General features: G+C 44.6%; 1 protein-coding gene across 1 annotated transcript in view; it reads right to left on the reverse strand.

Annotated features, from left to right (window-relative positions):
• The window catches only part of ATP6V0A4 (ATPase H+ transporting V0 subunit a4), a 67,786-nt gene extending 49,904 nt beyond the window's left edge, over nt 1-17,882 (reverse strand). The window contains exons 1-7 of the mRNA XM_025379797.1: nt 17,654-17,882; nt 14,965-15,098; nt 13,042-13,120; nt 12,644-12,738; nt 6,226-6,351; nt 5,666-5,760; nt 3,061-3,187 (exon numbers count right to left, since the gene is read on the reverse strand). Coding sequence (XP_025235582.1) covers nt 3,061-3,187; nt 5,666-5,760; nt 6,226-6,351; nt 12,644-12,738; nt 13,042-13,120; nt 14,965-15,081 — 639 coding nt within the window. The 5' untranslated portion in view covers nt 15,082-15,098; nt 17,654-17,882. The remainder of the gene's footprint in view (nt 1-3,060; nt 3,188-5,665; nt 5,761-6,225; nt 6,352-12,643; nt 12,739-13,041; nt 13,121-14,964; nt 15,099-17,653) is intronic.
• Nucleotides 17,883-18,187: the final 305 nt, after the last annotated feature.

An 18,187-nucleotide genomic window follows, 5' to 3' on the forward strand; every position in this document is an offset into this window, starting at 1 on the left:
AGTTCCTCTAAGTTCATAGCCCACAGTTGAGAGCAAGGCCATCCAAGACCTCACAGAGGCTGATGCAGCCTTAAGGTGACAAGCTCCCTGTTCCCGACGCTGGTTGGACCACAGCCAGACCTTATATTCAGCTCTAAGCCCCACACTTAAGAGATGTGATAATAAACAAGAAAACATTCGGAAGAGAATATTGCAAGGCCTAAAACGAATATAGCTGGCTGATAAACTGGCTCACCAGAGTTAATTAACACACAACACTGACATTTTGGGGATGAGTAGGTGTTTGATATTTAACAAAGGTAAAGCCATGCCCAGTTTTTGACTCATACATACAGTTGCTCAGATTTTTTGACTCACACAGTTGCTTGTGTGCCATAAGACTGCTGCTTAGATCACACTTGTCAAGTCCAAGTTGGACAATTCACAAGAAAGGAAGATGTTTTCCTCAAGCAGACATGCAAATGTTTAACTCTTACTGCAAGCAAAGAAATACGAGCGGAAACAATGCATTCTTTCATTCTCATTTAGTTTGAGAGGGTAAAGGTAAAATTACAAAACCCAGGCCGGGTGCAATAGCTCACACCTGTAATCCCAGCACTTTGGGAGGCTAAGGTGGGTGGATTGCCTGAGCCCAGGGGTTCAACACCAGCCTGGGCAACATGGTAAAACCCCATCTCTACAAAAAATACAAGAATTAGCTGAGCGTGGTGGTGCTCACCTGCGGTCCCAGCAACCAGGGAGGCTAAGGTGGGAGGGTTGTTTGAGCCTAGGAATTTGAGGCTGCAGTGAGTCATGATCATACTACTGTACTCCAGCCTGGATGACAGAGTGAGACCCTGTCTCAAAGAAACCCCCCAAAACAAAAACAAAACCTATTGTTGGAAAAGTTATGACAAATCCAACAGACTCATCACACACTATTCAAGGCACCAGAATCAGAAAAGTCACTGAAAGGCCATTTGTCGGGCCCCATCAGGTGTCATTAAAATCCCCACACCCTTTAAGCCAGCAATCCTATTTTCCTTGAACTTGTTTATTATGGAAGTAATTCAAAAGCAAATAAAAATCCACATGCATAAAGATGCTCACCATGGTGTCTACATTCTGGAGAAAAATTAGAAATAAAGTGTCCAAAACAGATAGGTAATGTCACATCAACTGAGTGGACACATGAGGCATCCCTGAAACCACTATCAAAATGAATCCTGTCTTTGGCATTTCCTTACAGGAGCAGGTGGCGGTGTTTTAGGATTTTCAGAGCTGCTGCGTTACTTTATTTCCAAAAGGTTTCTCTACCCGTGGAGTCTACCCTGGTCCTTTTCTGAGTCTCTTACGTTTTCTTTTCTCCTGATCCACCAGAATCAGGAATCTGCTCTAATCTCATGACTTCCCTTTGGTGACCTTTGGTGTCCACGCTCATCTTTTTCCAGATGCTTTAATTTCTCTTCCACCATGACTGTTACATGTCAAAACAGGATTATAAAAAGTGATGATTCAATGTCAAATTTTAAAAAAATCTTTACAAGGGATGCACAGCCATATGGGGAGGGATCTCACATTAGGCAAAACAAAGAGGAGAAAAAAATTATTTCCGTGTATACAATAATCATATAAAATTGCACCTGTCTATGGCTATAGAGAAAATAGTACAAGAGGCAAAATACAAATGAAGACATTAGAGTGATGAGGGGTTTCTCATTTTTTTTCATAATCTTTCTTATTTTAAATTTCATTTATTTTAAAGTTGTTTTTCATCAAAATGAATTTTTTTATTACAATTAATTTTTTTAGCTTCTAATCTGAAAAAGATGATAGACACTCAGAAATAAGCCTAGCTTCTTGGAATTAAAGAGTAAGTGGATTAAATACGAACTGGAAGGTGAGACAGCAATATCCGACTGAATTCACAGCAACAACTGTATGGCACTCAGGGCTGAGCCCCCTCAAAGCCTTGTTGTTTGAAGTGTGGGATCTATTGGCAAATATATAATCAGCATTCTCTGGGAGTTGTAAGAACTGTAGAGTCTCAAGCTCCACACAGACCCACCGACTCAGAATCTTTTTTTTTTTTTTTTTTTTTTTTTTTTGAGGGAGTCTTGCTCTGTCACCCAGGCTGGAATACAGTGGTGCAATCTTAGCTCACTGCAACCTCCACCTCTGGGGTACCAGCGATTCTCCTGCCTCAGCCTTGCAAGTAGCTGGGACTACAGGTGTGCACCACCGCGCCTGGCTAATTTTAATATTTTTAGTAGAGATAGGGTTTCACCATGTTGGCCAGGATGGTCTTAAACTCCTGACCTCAGGTGATCTGCCCACCTTGGCGTCCCAAAATGCTGGGATTACAGGCATGAGCGACCGTGTCCAGCCTTTTTATTTTTGAGACAGGGTCTCACTCTGTTTCCCAGGCTGGAGTGCAGTGGCGTGATCATAGCTCACTGCAGCTTTGACCTCCTGGGTTCAAGCTGTCCTCCCACCTCAGCTTACTAAGTAGCTGGGACTACTGGCGTGTGCCACCACATCTGGGTAACTTTTTTTTATTTTTTGTAGAGCTGTTGTCTTGCTATGTTGCCCAGGCTGGTCTCGACCCACTGACCTCAAACGATCCTCCCACCTTGGCCTCCCAAAGTGCTGGAATTACAGGCATGAGCCACCATGCCTGGTCTGGAATTTGCATTTTAACAGGATCCCCAGGTGACCTCTATGCTCACGTGCACACTGAAGCTTGAGAAGCTGACTTCAATCAGTTCTCAGTTCTGTAAGACACAGCTGCCGCCTAGGATAGTACTCGCATAACTAAGTTCTAGAGAAAAGTATAGCTATGTCTCTGGGAAGAATGAACCAATTATGAGGTATTGCTAAGAATCAGCCCTTGAACTGACCTTTCAAATATATATTTTTTAAAAAGGAACAAAGTAAAAGGGAAGGAAAAAAAGGAGAAAGAAAGGAAACAGATATTAGTCTCATCAAACTAAAGACCCCCCGTGTTTTGGGAGAATGAAGCGCTTCTGGTGAGGGCTATGGGAAGTCTCAGAGAAAGTTCTCGCAGCCTGAGGTTCCCACCGTGACAGGATCCTCCAGAGGGGCGTCCATCTCACTGAACTTCAAGTACACGTTTCCTCGGCAAATTCGCCACAGCAGCCGCTCAAAGGAAGCCATCCTCTCCCTGTTGATCACACCAGCTATGAACCTAGGCAGCCAGAAGGGAAGACATTGCTGAGGCACAGGGATTGGGGTGCAGAGAGAAGGCCCTGCAGGATATGAAGACGCACCATGAAAGGAAGGGCCATTCACTCTATGAGCAGGAGGAACCCAGACACAGCTCTACCGACAGGGGTCCCAAGGCCAGCCCGCATCCAGCCCCGACTTGCCCTAAGTCCCTCTGACCTCCTGGTTTTTTGATATCTTGAAGTTTTCTTAATCATTCCAATACTATATCGTCACTAACTGCAATTAAGAATATGATAGACCGGCCGGGCGCAGAGGCTCATACCTGTAATCCCAGCACTTTGGGAGGCCAAGGTGGGCAGATCACCTGAGGCCAGGAGTTCGAGAACAGCCTGGCTAACATGGTGAAACCTCATCTCCACTGAAAATACAAAATTAGCCACACATGGTGGCACGCACCTGTGATCCCAGCTACTCAGGAGGCTGAGGCAGGAAAATCACTTGAACCTGGGAGGCAGAGGCTGCAGTGAGCCAAGATCATGCCATTGCACTCCAGCCTGGGCAAAAGAGTGAAACTCAGTCTCAAAAAAAAGAAAAAAAAAGAAAAGAATATGATAGACCATTCATCATAGCATTGTAGCTAATGGTAGCAAATATTCAACAGTGGTCTCTATGTGTTTTTCCAAAAATATTTTAATATTAAGAGGGAAACATACATTGACGTCTATATATATATCTGTTTTTTCCATTATGAAAGGATGTAGACAACTGCTGACCTAAACTTTTCATGTTAGCCAGTGACTTTCACTGGCTTATTACTTTAAATGTACACTGATTGATCCTGTATTGCCTTCTGATCAAATATTTCCAATAAATATTTTTATTTTCATTTCAAATTCAATGCCTGGTGCCTCAAATATCAGGCCCTCAAATACATATTGAATAAAAAATCATAAATCCCAAACTCACAACTTTCAGAAATGCTTTAAAATGCATCAATTTCACTTAGGCACTGAACAAAATCCTACCACTTTGAATCACCACATTATTTTCATGGCTATAACACATCATATTACTGCTTCTTGGAAATAACTTGATTGTATAACTATCCCATTTCTTTTTTTTTTTATTAAAATTTTTTTTTTGTAGATAGTGCCCAGGCTGGTCTCAAACTCCTGGCCTTAAGTGATCCTCCTGCCTCAGCTTCCCAAAGTGTTGGGATTACAGGCATGAGCCACCACATCTGGCCCCCATTTCTAATTACATTTAAAAATGTATCCCGGGCAACACAGCGAGGTCTCGTCTTTATTAAAAATTTTTTTAAAAATTAGCCTGGCATCATGGCACATGCCTGTGGTCCAGCTACTTGCAAGACAGAGGTAGGAAGATTACTTGAGCCTGGGAGGTCAAGGCTGCAGTGAGCTATGATTGCGCCTTTGCACTCCAGCCTGGGCAATAGAGCGAGACCCCGTGTCAAAAAAAACACAAATAAAAATTCAGGCCGGGCGCGGCAGCTCACACCTGTAATCCTAGCACTTTGGGAGGCCAAGGCGGGCGGATCACAAGGTCAGGAAATCGAGACCATGCTGGCCAACACGGTGAAACCCCGTCTCTACTAAAAACACAAAAAAATTAGCCAGGTGTAAGGTGGCATGCGCCTGTAGTCCCAGCTACTCAGGAGGCTGAGGCAGGAGAATGGTGTGAACCTGGGAGGCAGAGCTTGCAGTGAGCCGAGATCGCATCACTGCACTCCAGCCTGGGTGACAGAGCGAGACTCCATCTCAAAAAATAAAAATTTAAAAAAAAAAATTCAAACTCCAAATGCATTTTATTATCAAAGTAATATTTTATTTTTTTGAGCTGGAGTCTTGCTCTGTTGCTGAGGCTGGAGTGCAGTGGCACGATCTTGGCTCACTGCAACCTCCGCCTCCAGGGTTCAAGCAATTCTCCTGCCTCAACTTCCTCAGTAACTGGTATTACAGGCGTGTGCAAGCATGCCCAGCTAATTTTGTATTTTTAGTAGAGATGAGGGGTTTCACTATGTTGGCCAGGCTGGTTTCAAACTCCTGACCTCAAGTGATCCACCCACCTCAGCCTCCCAAAGTGCTGGGATTACAGGTATGAACCACCACACCCAGCCCCCAAAATAGTACTTTAAAGAGAAAGGAAAAACATATGTCCCCATAGCCTTGTTCCAACGCCAGGGAAGAGCTGTGATAACCCATCTGAACAATGATCCCCACAGCTTCCCATGGGGGAGCAATATAAACATTGCAGTCTTCAGGCTCAAGGAGGTTAGTGTCGCCACTAACAAGAAGCTGACACCACTTCCAACTCCACCAACCTAGTAAGTTACACTTGGGTCTATTCCCCGGCAGAGGCTTTGTATCCATGGGAAACAGTCGCCATTCCAGTGGCTATTTGTTCACCCGTTCATTCACTCACTCAGAAATCACACGCCAGGACCAGGAACCCACCTATACAGAAGAGTTACACTAACCCCAACTTTCCGGTCATATGTGCAGGCACCGCTTTCAACTCCAGGAGGCCAGAAGTGTCCTCAGTAAAGAAATCATCAGCTAAATTGGTTTCCGTCTGAAAGTCAAAGCACTATGATTTTCATTTAAATATATTTAGGGAAACTCAAAAGCCACCCACACCTCAAGATTTTCTCTGGTTTTAGTGAAGCTTTAATTTTCCACAAAAAGTTAACAGAAGTCAGAAAACAGAGTGCTCCGGGCCAGATCAAAAAGCTTCCCTGGTCTCTTCCTACCAAAACCCGAAAACTTCTCAAACCAACTGCTGTGCTTGGTTCTGACTTCTCTTTCTGCCTGAGCTATTTTCAGCACATACATTTTACTTAGCACCATAATATTTTTCCCTTCAATTCAACCAGCACTACAATTATTCCACCCAAAATACTCCCCCCACCTCACCAATAGCCCAGCCATGGAACAGAAACAGAGTGATTTACTCAGATCCCAGGCCAGCCAGTTTCCGAAATGGAAATTTGAGGTTCTGAGGAACGGGCCCTTTAGTAAATCATCCCCACGTGACCACCTCAAAGAAGTCCTGGGTTTTCTTCAGGAGATATTTCAGTTCCGTCAGTTCTAGGAAGCTTTTTTTCAAGGCCTGCTGGTTCTGGTTGGCTTCCTGTAACTCTCCTTCCAGTTTTTCTAGAACAGTCTATGCAGGAAGGAAAAAGAAGGTAAGCCGACAGAAAGTGCTATGACACTCCTGAAATACGTTACCCACAACACATGACTAAAAAAAAAATCAAAGGAATCAGCACATGATTGTAGACCCTAATACACACACACACACACACACACACACACACACGTGCACACTCTCTTAAAAGTTCCATCACCAAATGAAAGGATTAGGAAGTACTTGGAGGAGTGGATGGCCACTTCATGGAGAAGTCAAGACATTTTAGCAAATCTTGCCTCTCATTTGAAACATTAGACCAGGCTGGGTGCAGTGGCTCACGCCTGTAATCCCAGCACTTTGGGAGGCCAAGATGTGCAGATCACTTGAGGTCAAGCATTCAAGACCAGCCTGGTTAACGTGGTGAAACTCCATCTCTGCCAGGCGCGGTGGCTCACGCCTGTAATCCCAGCACTTTGGGAGCCCGAGGTGGGCGGATCACAAGGTCAAGAAATCGAGACCATCCTGGCTAACATGGTGAAACCCCGTCTCTACTAAAAATACAAAAAATTAGCCGGGCATGGTGGTGGGCGCCTGTAGTCCCAGCTACTCGGGAGGCTGAGGCAGGAGAATGGCGTGAACCCGGGAGGCGGAGGTTGCAGTGAGCCGAGATTACACCACTGCACTCCAGCCTGGGCGACACAGCAAGATTTGGTCTCACCAAAAAAAAAAAAGAGAGAGAGAGAGAAACCCCATCTCTACTAAAAATAGAAAAATTAGCCAGGGATGGTGGCGCGTGCCTGTAATCCTAGCTACCTAGGAGGCCGAGGCAGGAGAGTTGCTTGAACCCAGGAGGCAGAAGCTGTGGTGAGCCGAGATCATGCCACTGCACTCTGGCCTGGGTGACAGAGCAAGACTCCATTTCAAAAAAATAAATAACAATAAAAATAACTTCAGAAACATGAAACAATGTGGAGTCTTAAAATAGAAAATGATGGGTCAGGCACGGTGGCTCAGCCTGTAATCCCAGTGCTTTGGGAGGCTGAGGCAAGTGAATTGCTTGAGGTCAGAAGTTCAAGACCAGCCTGGCCAACATGGTGAACCCTGTTTCTACTAAAAATACAGAAATTAGCCGGGCATGGTGGCACATGCCTGTAGTCCCAGCTACTCGGGAGGCTGAGGGAGGAGAATGGCATGAAACCGGGAGGCGGAGGTTATAGCAAGCAGAGATCGTACCACTGTACTCCTACCTGGGTGACGAAGCTTTTTTTTAGACTCTGTCTCAAAGAAAAAAAAAAAGAAAAAAAATATACATACACACACACACACACGTATGTATATATGTATATGTATGTAATATATATATAAAATGATGAAATAGCAAGTTGCAGAATAAACAATATAGTTCCATTTAGATAAAAATTTTTAACATGTAAAGCTATATCATATGTTATTTAGAAAAATAAATACGTAATAAAACTATAAAGAAATAAAGAAAAATACAAAAGTGAGGATAATGATGATCTGGAGGGAAGAGGGGAAAGGAGATGGAGGAGGGGTGAGGAGGGGCACACAGGTTTTTATGAATGTCCCTATGGGTACTGTTATCTTACACAGGACAACAGACACATGGTGTGTGCTGATCCTTACTTTTTATACCTTACATGTTTTATAAAAATTCTACTAATTTAGCCAGGCGCGGTGGCTCACGCCTGTAATCCCAACACTTTGGGAGGCTGAGGCGGGCAGATGACGAGGTCAGGAGATTGAGATCATCCTGACTAACACAGTGAAACCCCATCTCTACTAAAAACACAAAAAATTAGCCAGGTGTGGTGGTGGGTGCCTGTAGTCCCAGCTACTTGGGAGGCTGAGGCAGGAGAATGGCGTGAACCCGAGCGGCGGAGCTTGCAGTGAGCCGAGATGGCGCCACTACACTCCAGCCTGGGCAACAGAGTGAGAGACTGTCTTAAAAAAAAAAAAAAAATTCTACTAATTCAATTTAATGTTTAACAAAAGCAATAACAAATTCACACTGAAACACACAGGAGTGAAACTCTAGAAGGACGTATATCCACAAAGGGGTGATAATTGAACCAGTAGCAAATATTATGAGAAAAATTTAGTGAATATGTGTCTTGAAGTGTTAAATATAACTGTCATCTACAGCTTGCACACGAAGGGGTAGTGGGGAAGGGTTGGCAGGTATTACAGAAAGACAGGAAAGGGAAGCAAAGTAAAAAACAAAACAAATAATAACCAAAAAAGCCAGTGAATCAGAAATCACAATAAATGGAAATGGATTAAGGTCACCTATTAAAGAAGAGATTATCATGCTAGTTTTCAATCCATCTAAAAGACACTGTTAACAGAGTTACTTTTGTTTTTTGGTTTTGTTTTTAAGACAAAGTCTCACTCTGTCACCCAGGCTGGAGTGCAGTGGCACAATCTTGGCTCACTGCAACCTCCACCTCTCGGGTTCAAGCGATTCTCTTTCCTCAGCCTCCCAAGTAGCTGGGATTACAGGCACGCGCCACCAGGCCCGGCTAATTTTTTTGTATTTTTAGTAGAGACAGGGTTTCACCATATTGGCCAGGCTAGTCTCAATCTCCTGACCTCAAGTGATCCACCCACCTCAGCCTCCCAAAGTGCTGGGATTACAGCCATGAGTCACTGCGCCTGGCACAAACAGATTTTTTTAAAACAATAAATGATAATCCTGTAAATGTTAGCTCTCCCTGAAATGCTTAGTATCAGATAAAATTGAATTACTATGGAAAATTTCAAACACAGAGAAGCAGAGAGAATCTCATCCACCCATCATCCAGCTTCAGTTTCACTCCATTCCCACCCCTCTCGGAAACAGCCATTACCTTGAATTTTGAATACTGAATATAATGACACAAAGTTGGGGGGAAAAGTAAATCTTCATTTCCCAATCATTTCCTCTATCCACTTAATGATGCCATAAAAATAATGCTGCCATTACCATACACAACGGATATATAATTATATAAAAGTATAGCTGCATGAGAATAAAGCCTGAAAACAAGGAAAACTCAGGGCAATTTCTGCTGGGATGCTGGTTTTTTTCTTCCCCCCTGAATTAGTATTTCCTCTAGGACTGTTATAAAAGCCTCTTTAGAAACTGGACAAGGCAGGGGCCCAGAGCCATTGGTGTACTCTTGCCAAAGGATTCGACTCTCTAGAAATGTTGGGGCAACATAGCTAACTGCAGGATTAGTCAAATCAATCAATCAACAAATCAATCCCAGTGAGCAATGAATGGTAAAATATATTACTCTCCTACTTTTATGCTGGTGGGTTTTGTTTTTGTATTTTTTGAGAGAGGGTCTCACTCTGTCGCCCAGGCTAGGGTACAGTGGTGTGAACACAGCTTACTGCAGCCTCGACCTTCTGGTAGCCATTCTCTTGCCTCAGCCTCCCACGTAGCTGGGACCACGGGTGCACACCACCACACCCAGCTGATTTTTTTCATTTTCTTGTGGAGACAGAGTCTCATTATGTTGGGCAGACTGGTCTCAAACTCTTGAGCTCAAGCAATCCTCCTGCCTTGGCCTCCCAAAGTGTTGGGATTACAGGCATCGCCCAGCCCTGGTGCTGTTTTAATTTCCTTTTTACAGCAAATAACATTCAGAAGAAAAACACTAAGGAAAGACTTGTGCACACATCTGATTGCCCCTTATCTGTTCCCACAAATTTATGAATGTAGAGCTTTAACACCTTAAAATATCATGCTGTTTTTTTTTTTTTTTTTTTTTTTTTTGAGACACAGTCTCGCTCTGTCACCCAGGCTGGAGTGCAGTAGTGTGATCTCGGTTCCCTGCAACCTCCCCCTCCTGGGTTCAAACAATTCTCCTGCCTCAGCCTCTGGAGTAGCTGGGATTACAGGCATGCACCACCACACCTGGCTAATATTTTTGTATTTTCAATAGAGATGGGGTTTCATGATGTTAGTCAGGCTGGTCTCGAACTCCTGACCTCAAGCAATACACCCGCCTTGGCTTCCCAAAGTGCTGGGATTACAGGTGTGAGCCACTATATATTTTTTAAATCCATCTAAGAGACACCCTTACCAAAGAGATAAAAGATAAACAATATAGCCCAAAACAATAAATTTCACAACAAAATAAAAAGGGCTATCCACTCAAATGTTAGCTCTCCCCACCCAGAAAAGCTTATTAATATCAGTCAAAATTGAATCTTTTAAACTTAAGATGGTGAAACTTGAAAATGTGTGTGCCTTGGCATGGTTGAAGTCAGCCAAAACTAAACCCAGTTGGATGAATTACTTTTTTAAGGTACTACAGCCAACTCAGTTTGAAAACAAAAGCAGCACATGTTACCTGTTTAACAAAATCAAGACAGGCTCTATGCTTGTCCAGTTTCAGTGTAATATCAAAAAAGAATATCCACAATTATTTGAAAAGGCTATTAAAATATTCCTCCTTTTTCCCACTACTTATCTGTGTAAGGCTGGATTATCTTTCTCTACTTCAATAAAAACAGCACATCACCAACAGATTTAAAGTAGAAGCAGGTGTGAGAAACCAGCTGTCTTCTATTAGCCAAGCACTTCAAAAATTCACAAACAATGCCACCCTTCTCATGAAAGTGTTTTTTTAAAAAAAAAAAAACACATTTCATTTTTCAGTTTAAAAATGTTAGCATGTAATGAGACATTATTGTTATTTTCAAGTGAATTAACACATAAATATTTTACATACTTTTCCATTTTAATTTGTAATACAGTAAAAAAATAAATAAACAGGCCAGGTGAGGTGGCTCACGCCTGTAATCCCAGCACTTTGGGAGGCTGAGGCGGGTGGATCACCTGAGGTCAGGAGTTCAAGACCAGCCTGGACAACATGGTGAAACCCCATCTCTACTAAAAATACAAAAATTAGCTGGGTATGGTGGCACATACCTGTAATCCCAGCTACTTGGGAGGCTAAGGCAGGAGAATCACTTGAGCCCAGGAGGCAGAGGTTGCAGTGAGCCGAGATCACACCACTGCACTCCAGCCTAGGCAACAGAGCAAGACTCCATCTCAAAAAAAATATGATAAGGTCCAAAAGACTTTCTAGAAGATTTGACAATCTAATATTCTATGTGAGTGTCAAGATTTATACCACTGATGGCTTTGAAATTTTCAAGAATTTGAAGTTACCTTAAAAAAAAAAACAGCCAAAGAAAAGTCTCAGCTCGGTGAAGCTTTGCCTACCTGCCCACGCCTTGAATGAGCTGTTCCACCACCAAGGATGAAATACCTGCTTTTTCGATTAAGTTCCCCAGGGTCCTCCATGGTCTGGCTCTGCCTACCTCTTTACTTCCTCTCCCAGCCCTGCCCCTCATCCCTGTCCCCACCATCTGCTCTATAAGCCTTTGGAGGGCAGTGTCATGTTTATTTCTCTCTAAGGTACCTTGCACGTGGCAGATATTCAGTGGTTTTTTTGTTTTTGTTTTTTGTTTGTTTGTTTTTGAGATGGAGTCTCGCTCTGCCGCCCAGGCTGGAGTGCAGTGGCGCAATCTCAGCTCACTGCCACCTCTGCATCCCCGATTCAAGCAATTCTCGTGCCTCAACCTCCCAAGTAGCTGGGATTACAGGCATGTAACCACCACCCCCGGCTAATTTTTGTATATTTAGTAGAGACAGGGTTTCACCATGTTGGCCAGGCTGGTCTCGAACTCCTGACCTCGTGATCCGCCTGCCTCGGCCTCCCAAAGTGGTGGTATTACAGGGGTGAGCTACTGCACCCAGCCAGTATTCAGTGTTTTTTATAAAAGACAGAAGGGGAAGGAAATAGAGAAGGAAAGAGGGAGAGTCCCATCAGCTGAAATGTGCTTGAAAACTGCAGTCTTCTGCCAGTTTACCTATAGAAGCGAGTCAGAGAAGCAGCCTCCATCTAGAGTGGATCCAACTCATCTGCTTCCCACCAGACAGAGAATTAGAAAACATCCCCTTATACCCACACTCAGCCCATTCAGTGGCACCCCGCAGACAAGACTGGCTGCCTGTAAGAATCAAAGGCCCACAAGAGCAATCAACTCCTCCAAGTAGGCTAAGCTTCCCTAGGGCTACGCTGAGAAAGGAAAACAGCTGTCTCCAGATCAGCAGGTGTGGCTCTAAAAACTGCACACTGGGATTTTCCTGGGGCTGTAACCCTGAGAAGGAGACGACCATGCAAGCCTGTCCCCCTGCCTTCAGCAACCAGGTACGGGACCTGCAAGTGGCTCTCAGGGCCTTCAAGGAGACAGGCTTCATTACTGTCCTTACCTGGGGAGGCCAGCAAAATGGAGAACCTACCTCCAGGGTAATCATTTCCCGTGGGAGCGGGGTCAGTGGGCTTTTCTCAGGCAACTGAACTGCAATCTCATTTTGCATCTCGTCTTCCAGAAAACCTGAAGAATGAAAGCCCACCAGAAACCGCAAGGTGATTGTGTTTTCTCGTAACTAAGAAATGAGGTCAAGCAAGGCGTGTGCCTTTCACTCAGCTCAGCTACCTGAATCGTCCTAGGAGCTGCCACAGCACCTGGATCCCACCCCTACTTCCCCCATTCCCTCCAGGTGGGCCTCTGGGACCACCTCAAAAAGTATTGCAAACAGGGACACATTCGTTAATTAAGTCCTGCAAACTATTGACCCCCTTGCCAGTTCACATTTGAACAGTAAGCAAAAAAAAAAAAAAAAAAAAATTGGCTTACGGAGGATTCTCTCCAGTGATTCACACCTTCTGACTTCATTCACAAATTTCCTTTGAAAGCTGTTCACATTCATATTTAACTGGGGGAGGAATCACAAGACACACATTAGTAGCAACAGTTGCCAATAGATTCCTTTTGGGTTTTTTTTTGTTTTGTTTTGTTTTTTTGAGTTTCAATCTTGTCACCCAGGTGACAAGGAGGGCAATGGCGCACAGTCTCAGCTCACTGCAACCTCTGCCTCCTGGGTTCAAGTAATTCTTCTGCCTCAGCCTCCCGAGTAGCTGGGATTACAGGCACCCATTACCATGACCGACTACTAATTTTTGTATTTGTAGTACAAAATTGATGGGGTTTCACCATGTTGGCCAGGCTGGTCTTGAGCTTCTGACCTAAGGTGATCCGCCCACCTCAGCCTCCCAAAGTGCTGGGGTTACAGGCGTGAGCCACTGTGCCAAGCCCCCTTTTGGTTATTTTATCTTTTTAGTACTAGAGAATGTTGCTGGAATTCTCTTAGGAATAGATGCTTCCATGCACAAGACAGGCCAGTTACAAGCAAAACATACCTTGGTGTTCTTATACTCAATCCCCCAAATGCTTCAACTTTCACCCTCCCGTTTCTAAAAGAAACAAAGTCCTGGCCAGGTGCAGTGGCTCAGGCCTGTAATCCCAACACTTTGGGAGGTCAAGGCTGGTGGATCACTTGAGACCTTGTCTCTACAAAAAATTACAAAATTAACCAAACATGGTGGCGTGCACTTATAGTCCCAGCTACTCAGGGGGCTGAGGTAGAAGGATGGCTTGAGCCTGGGAGGTCGAGGCTACAGTGAGCCACAATTATGCCACAGCACTCCAGCCTGGGTTACACAGCGAGACCCTGTCTCAAAAAAAAAAAAAAAAAAAAATTGACTTAATCAAAATTTAAAACTTTTGTGCATCAAAGGATACTTAATAGCGTCCTTTCATTTTCTTAATAGAAAGTGGAAAAACCCACAGCATGGGAGAAAGTATTTTCAAATAATATATCTGCCTCAAAAAAGAAAAGAAAGGTAAAGAAAAAAGAAAGGAAAAGAAAAGAAAGAAGGAAGGAAGTCCACCCTCATCTAAGTTTACCTTATTTCTCTGCCTTGGCTATCCAAATGAGCCTCAAAATCCTCAACGCGGCCATAAAAACGACCACACCTTGAAGACTGCACAGCTCCATGTAACATATCACAGTCATCAACAAAACTTCTACTGTCAGCTCAGCTCAATAAATGTTATTGAGGACCTGCCTCATATGAGGTCCTGTGTGAAGAACTAGGGATGTGAAGAACACGATGTGATCCTTCCCCGCAGGAGCTTAGCTCTGACCTTGACCTTAGTGAAGAAGTAAAGAAGGGCTGGTTTTCTAAATTAGACTAAGAGCTTGATGAGGGTCTAAACTGCCCCTGGGAAATGATACCCCAGTGTCATACTCAAGACGGTCTAACTGTAGAATATCACTCCGGAACTCAATTCCGGGTATTACAACCAACTCTGGAATCCAAAATACTTTGTCCTCAGCCTGTCTAGTCAGGAAAAATAGTTTTTATGGTCAGAACAAGGTTTGGTAACCTACATGCCCATTGGCTATATACAATGTTTGAAGACGCTACACAAGAGAAAAAAAATTCAATGACATCTAACATGTAGTGATTGCATTAGAGCTTCAAGACATTCCTATAGAGGAGACAGGCATGGAGGGAGGGAGAACATGCTCTTGAATGACCTGCCTGGTCATGACAAATCCTAGCCAGAAGCACTGAAACTAACGAATTTCGTCGATTCCAGCTCACGGCTCCTCTCCCTACAAAATGGTTATTGTTCACCATAAAGAAGTGCTCTGCAAGAGTTATCTACTCCTACCCCTGCCTTCCTCTTATCTCCAAAGAACTCAGTACCTACATCTTTGAACTGAACCAATCCAAGCTCTCCGAGCTCAGCCACACAGCAATATGCAGCTTCCACCTGGAGAAACAGTTGTGACAAACACATCTCCTCGCTTCGAAACACAGACGCCATCTTGGCCCAGCTTCGGTCTACAGGAGAAAAAGAAAAAGAGATTAGTATTTAAGGTAATAAATGTGTGAAAACCTTAGGATGAAATTTTTAAGTTAAATTAAAATCTAACAGGGAAAAAATGCATTAGGAATCACTTCTGATTTCAGGAGACTTTTTTTTTTTTTTGAAACGAGGTCTCACTCTGTTGCCCCAGGCTGGAATGCAGTGGTGCAATTTTGGCTCACTGCAGCCTCAACCTCCCAGGCTCAAGTAATCCACCCATCTCAGCCTCCTGAATAGCTGGGACTACAGGTGTGTACCAGGATGCCCGGCTATCCTGATTCTAAAAATATAAACAAAAACAAGATAGCACTTTATGCCCTCCGTCAGACTGGCAAAATACTATACTTTATTTTTGAGACAGAATCTTGCTCTGTCATTCAGGCTAGAGTGCAGTGGCACAAACACGACTCACTGCAGCCTCAATCTCCTGGGCTCAAGAGATCCTCCTGCCTCAGCCTCCTATGTAGCTGGGACTACAGGTGTGCACCACCACACCTGGCTGTTTTTTTTTATTTTTTTGTTGAGATGGAGTCTTGTTGTGTTGCCCAGGCTGGTATTGAACTCCTGGACTCAAGTGATCCTCCCACTCTGGTCTCCCAAAGTGCTGGGATACAGGCATGAGCCACTGCTCTTAGCTGGCAAAATATTTTAAAATATGACTAAAGACTCGAGTTGTGGATGGTATGAGAAAACAGGCCCTTTCATGCACTAGAGTGTCACTCCAGAACTCAGTCCTGGGTATCACAACCAACTCTGGACTCCAGAATACTTTGTCCTCAATTTCCCTAGTCAGGAAAAATAGTTTTTGTCATCAGAACGAGGTTTGGTAATCCATATGCCCGTTGGGTATATCCAATGTTAATGTGTAAATTCTTTGTAGCTTTTTCAGAGAGCAATTTATCAATGTCTATCAAATCTTATATCCCTCATACCCACAAATCAAGATGTCCACTGCTATTTATCCAGACAGACCTGGATATGTATGGAGAAACAGAGGAACAAGAACAGTTCTTATAGCATTGTATGTAATAATTATAGTAAATGGCTGTAACCTAGATATCCATCAAAAGGGAAATGATTAAATAAACTGTGATATAACAGAGCCCTGTGCAGTCAGCAGGAATAAAATAAATCTGTACGTCCTGTATATGGAAGAAGGATGCCCATGGGTAAGTGGGGCAGCGGAATGGTGTGAGTTTGGTTAGCCAAAACTGACCTGCAAGACACAGTTCCACCATACAGTCATAAGTGTGTATTGACACTGCTGATTAAAAAAAAAAGAGTAAGACTCACACTCCTGAAAGGGGAATCTCAAACATCTAGACTGAAATAGATTAAAACATCCACCATACTCAACAGATGCATGTCTGAAGTTTAACCGTGAAACTGGGAGATGATCTTGAAGCCATCATCACCAGCCCGCACAGAGCATACATAGCCAGGGAACGGAGCCCTGGTCATCAGAGGCCTCCCAGCAGCAATCAATGCATTGCAAACTCTAGGGTGGGGCAGTTTGCCAGTCCTGAACATTTCTCTGTTCCTTAGTAGACCATCCAGTTATGCTGCCCATTGAACTGCCTTTAGTGACACTTAGAACAGGTGGCAGGGAAGGACACCTCCCAGGGGTTAGAAGAAAGTGAACCTCTTTCCAATGGTGAAATTGAAGGCCGCATGAGAGCCAAGGGGAGGAGGGGGGCACAGAAGCTATTCCCAAAGATCCTCCCGATGGCCCTGCTGCTGCTAAACCACACTGTTTCCCCCCAGGTCAACCTTCTGGGAGAACTTCCACACCTGCAGAGTAGATTTAATTTTATCACGTACAGAGTATCTACTGTGTGCTGGATACTGGGCCTACCCATTGTCCCAGTTTCACACAGGACCAACTCTAAAGTCCTCGAGCTGGCCAGCCAAAGGCTGCAGGACCTGGCCTCCTCTGTGTCCTCCTCCAGCTTTGGCCTCTCCAGGGACCCTGCATTTCTTCCCAGCTTCCACCCCCTTCAGGCCCTTCACCCAGGCCTTCCCCTGGGTTTGGAACCTCAATCTTCTCCTCTCCACCGTCCATCCCACGCCCCACATGACACTGTCACTCCTCCAGTCTCCATGTAAGGATCTTCTTCCTCCACAAGCCTTCCCTGACACCCCCAGCTCCCTCAAGGAGCTAAGCCCCCTCCTACATGCCCCCAGAAGAGCAATCATTTGCAATCGCTTGTTTTTAACCGCCTGGATTCCCCACACATAAACCAGTGAAGTCTACAAGGTAGAACCATGCCCTGTTTCCACTTCCACACCCGTCTAGGTCAATAGCACCACAAAGTGGGCGCTCCAGAAGCATTTTCCCATGTGTGGTCCAGACGATAAACATCATCCCTCAGGAAGTGCACATGGTCTGGGCCCACATTTGTGCCTTTTGACACCAAGATGAATTCAAAGCTTTCCTACTGCCCTGTCTAGTAGCCAAGTGAACGTAGACCAGAGACCCAAGGCATTCACTTCATGCAGATGAAAAGCATAGCATCAACACCCTTCTTACCCCAGCTTCCTCCAGGCGGGTCCTGCGTGGGGGTCTGGGGCAGACAGTGGTTTCCCCGACCTGATGCACGGAGCAGGGAGCCCCAAGTCCCGCGGCCCTCCGGGCTTGCTAGCCGTCCTGGGTGGAGCAGCAGCCACCGGTGAATCCTCAGGTGGCCTCCCCGCAGCGCCCCTCCCGGCTCCTTCTCCTCCCAGGCTCCCAAAGAGCCAGGAGGCAGCTCTGTTGTATCAACACTGGCCTGTTGTGGGTGAGGACAAACCTGCCCCACCGGCCAGCCCACTCAGCCCCCGCCCCACCTGTGCCCTCTGCCATGACCTTAAGTTTCCAACAGGAAGCATTCATTTATTTTCTAATGAAAGTAACTTGCCCCTCAGGGAGCTGAAGGTTGAGCACAAGATTCCTGGAGGCCTTAGAAGGACCCCAGTAAGCGAAAACATCCCTTTAACTTGTGAAAATGAAATAACTTTAAAAAATAATTTTGGGGGCCGGGAGCGGTGACTCATGCTGGTAATTCCAGCACTCTGGGAGGCTGAG

The sequence above is a fragment of the Theropithecus gelada genome, chromosome 3, assembly GCF_003255815.1.
Source record: "Theropithecus gelada isolate Dixy chromosome 3, Tgel_1.0, whole genome shotgun sequence".
Taxonomy (NCBI): domain Eukaryota; kingdom Metazoa; phylum Chordata; class Mammalia; order Primates; family Cercopithecidae; genus Theropithecus; species Theropithecus gelada.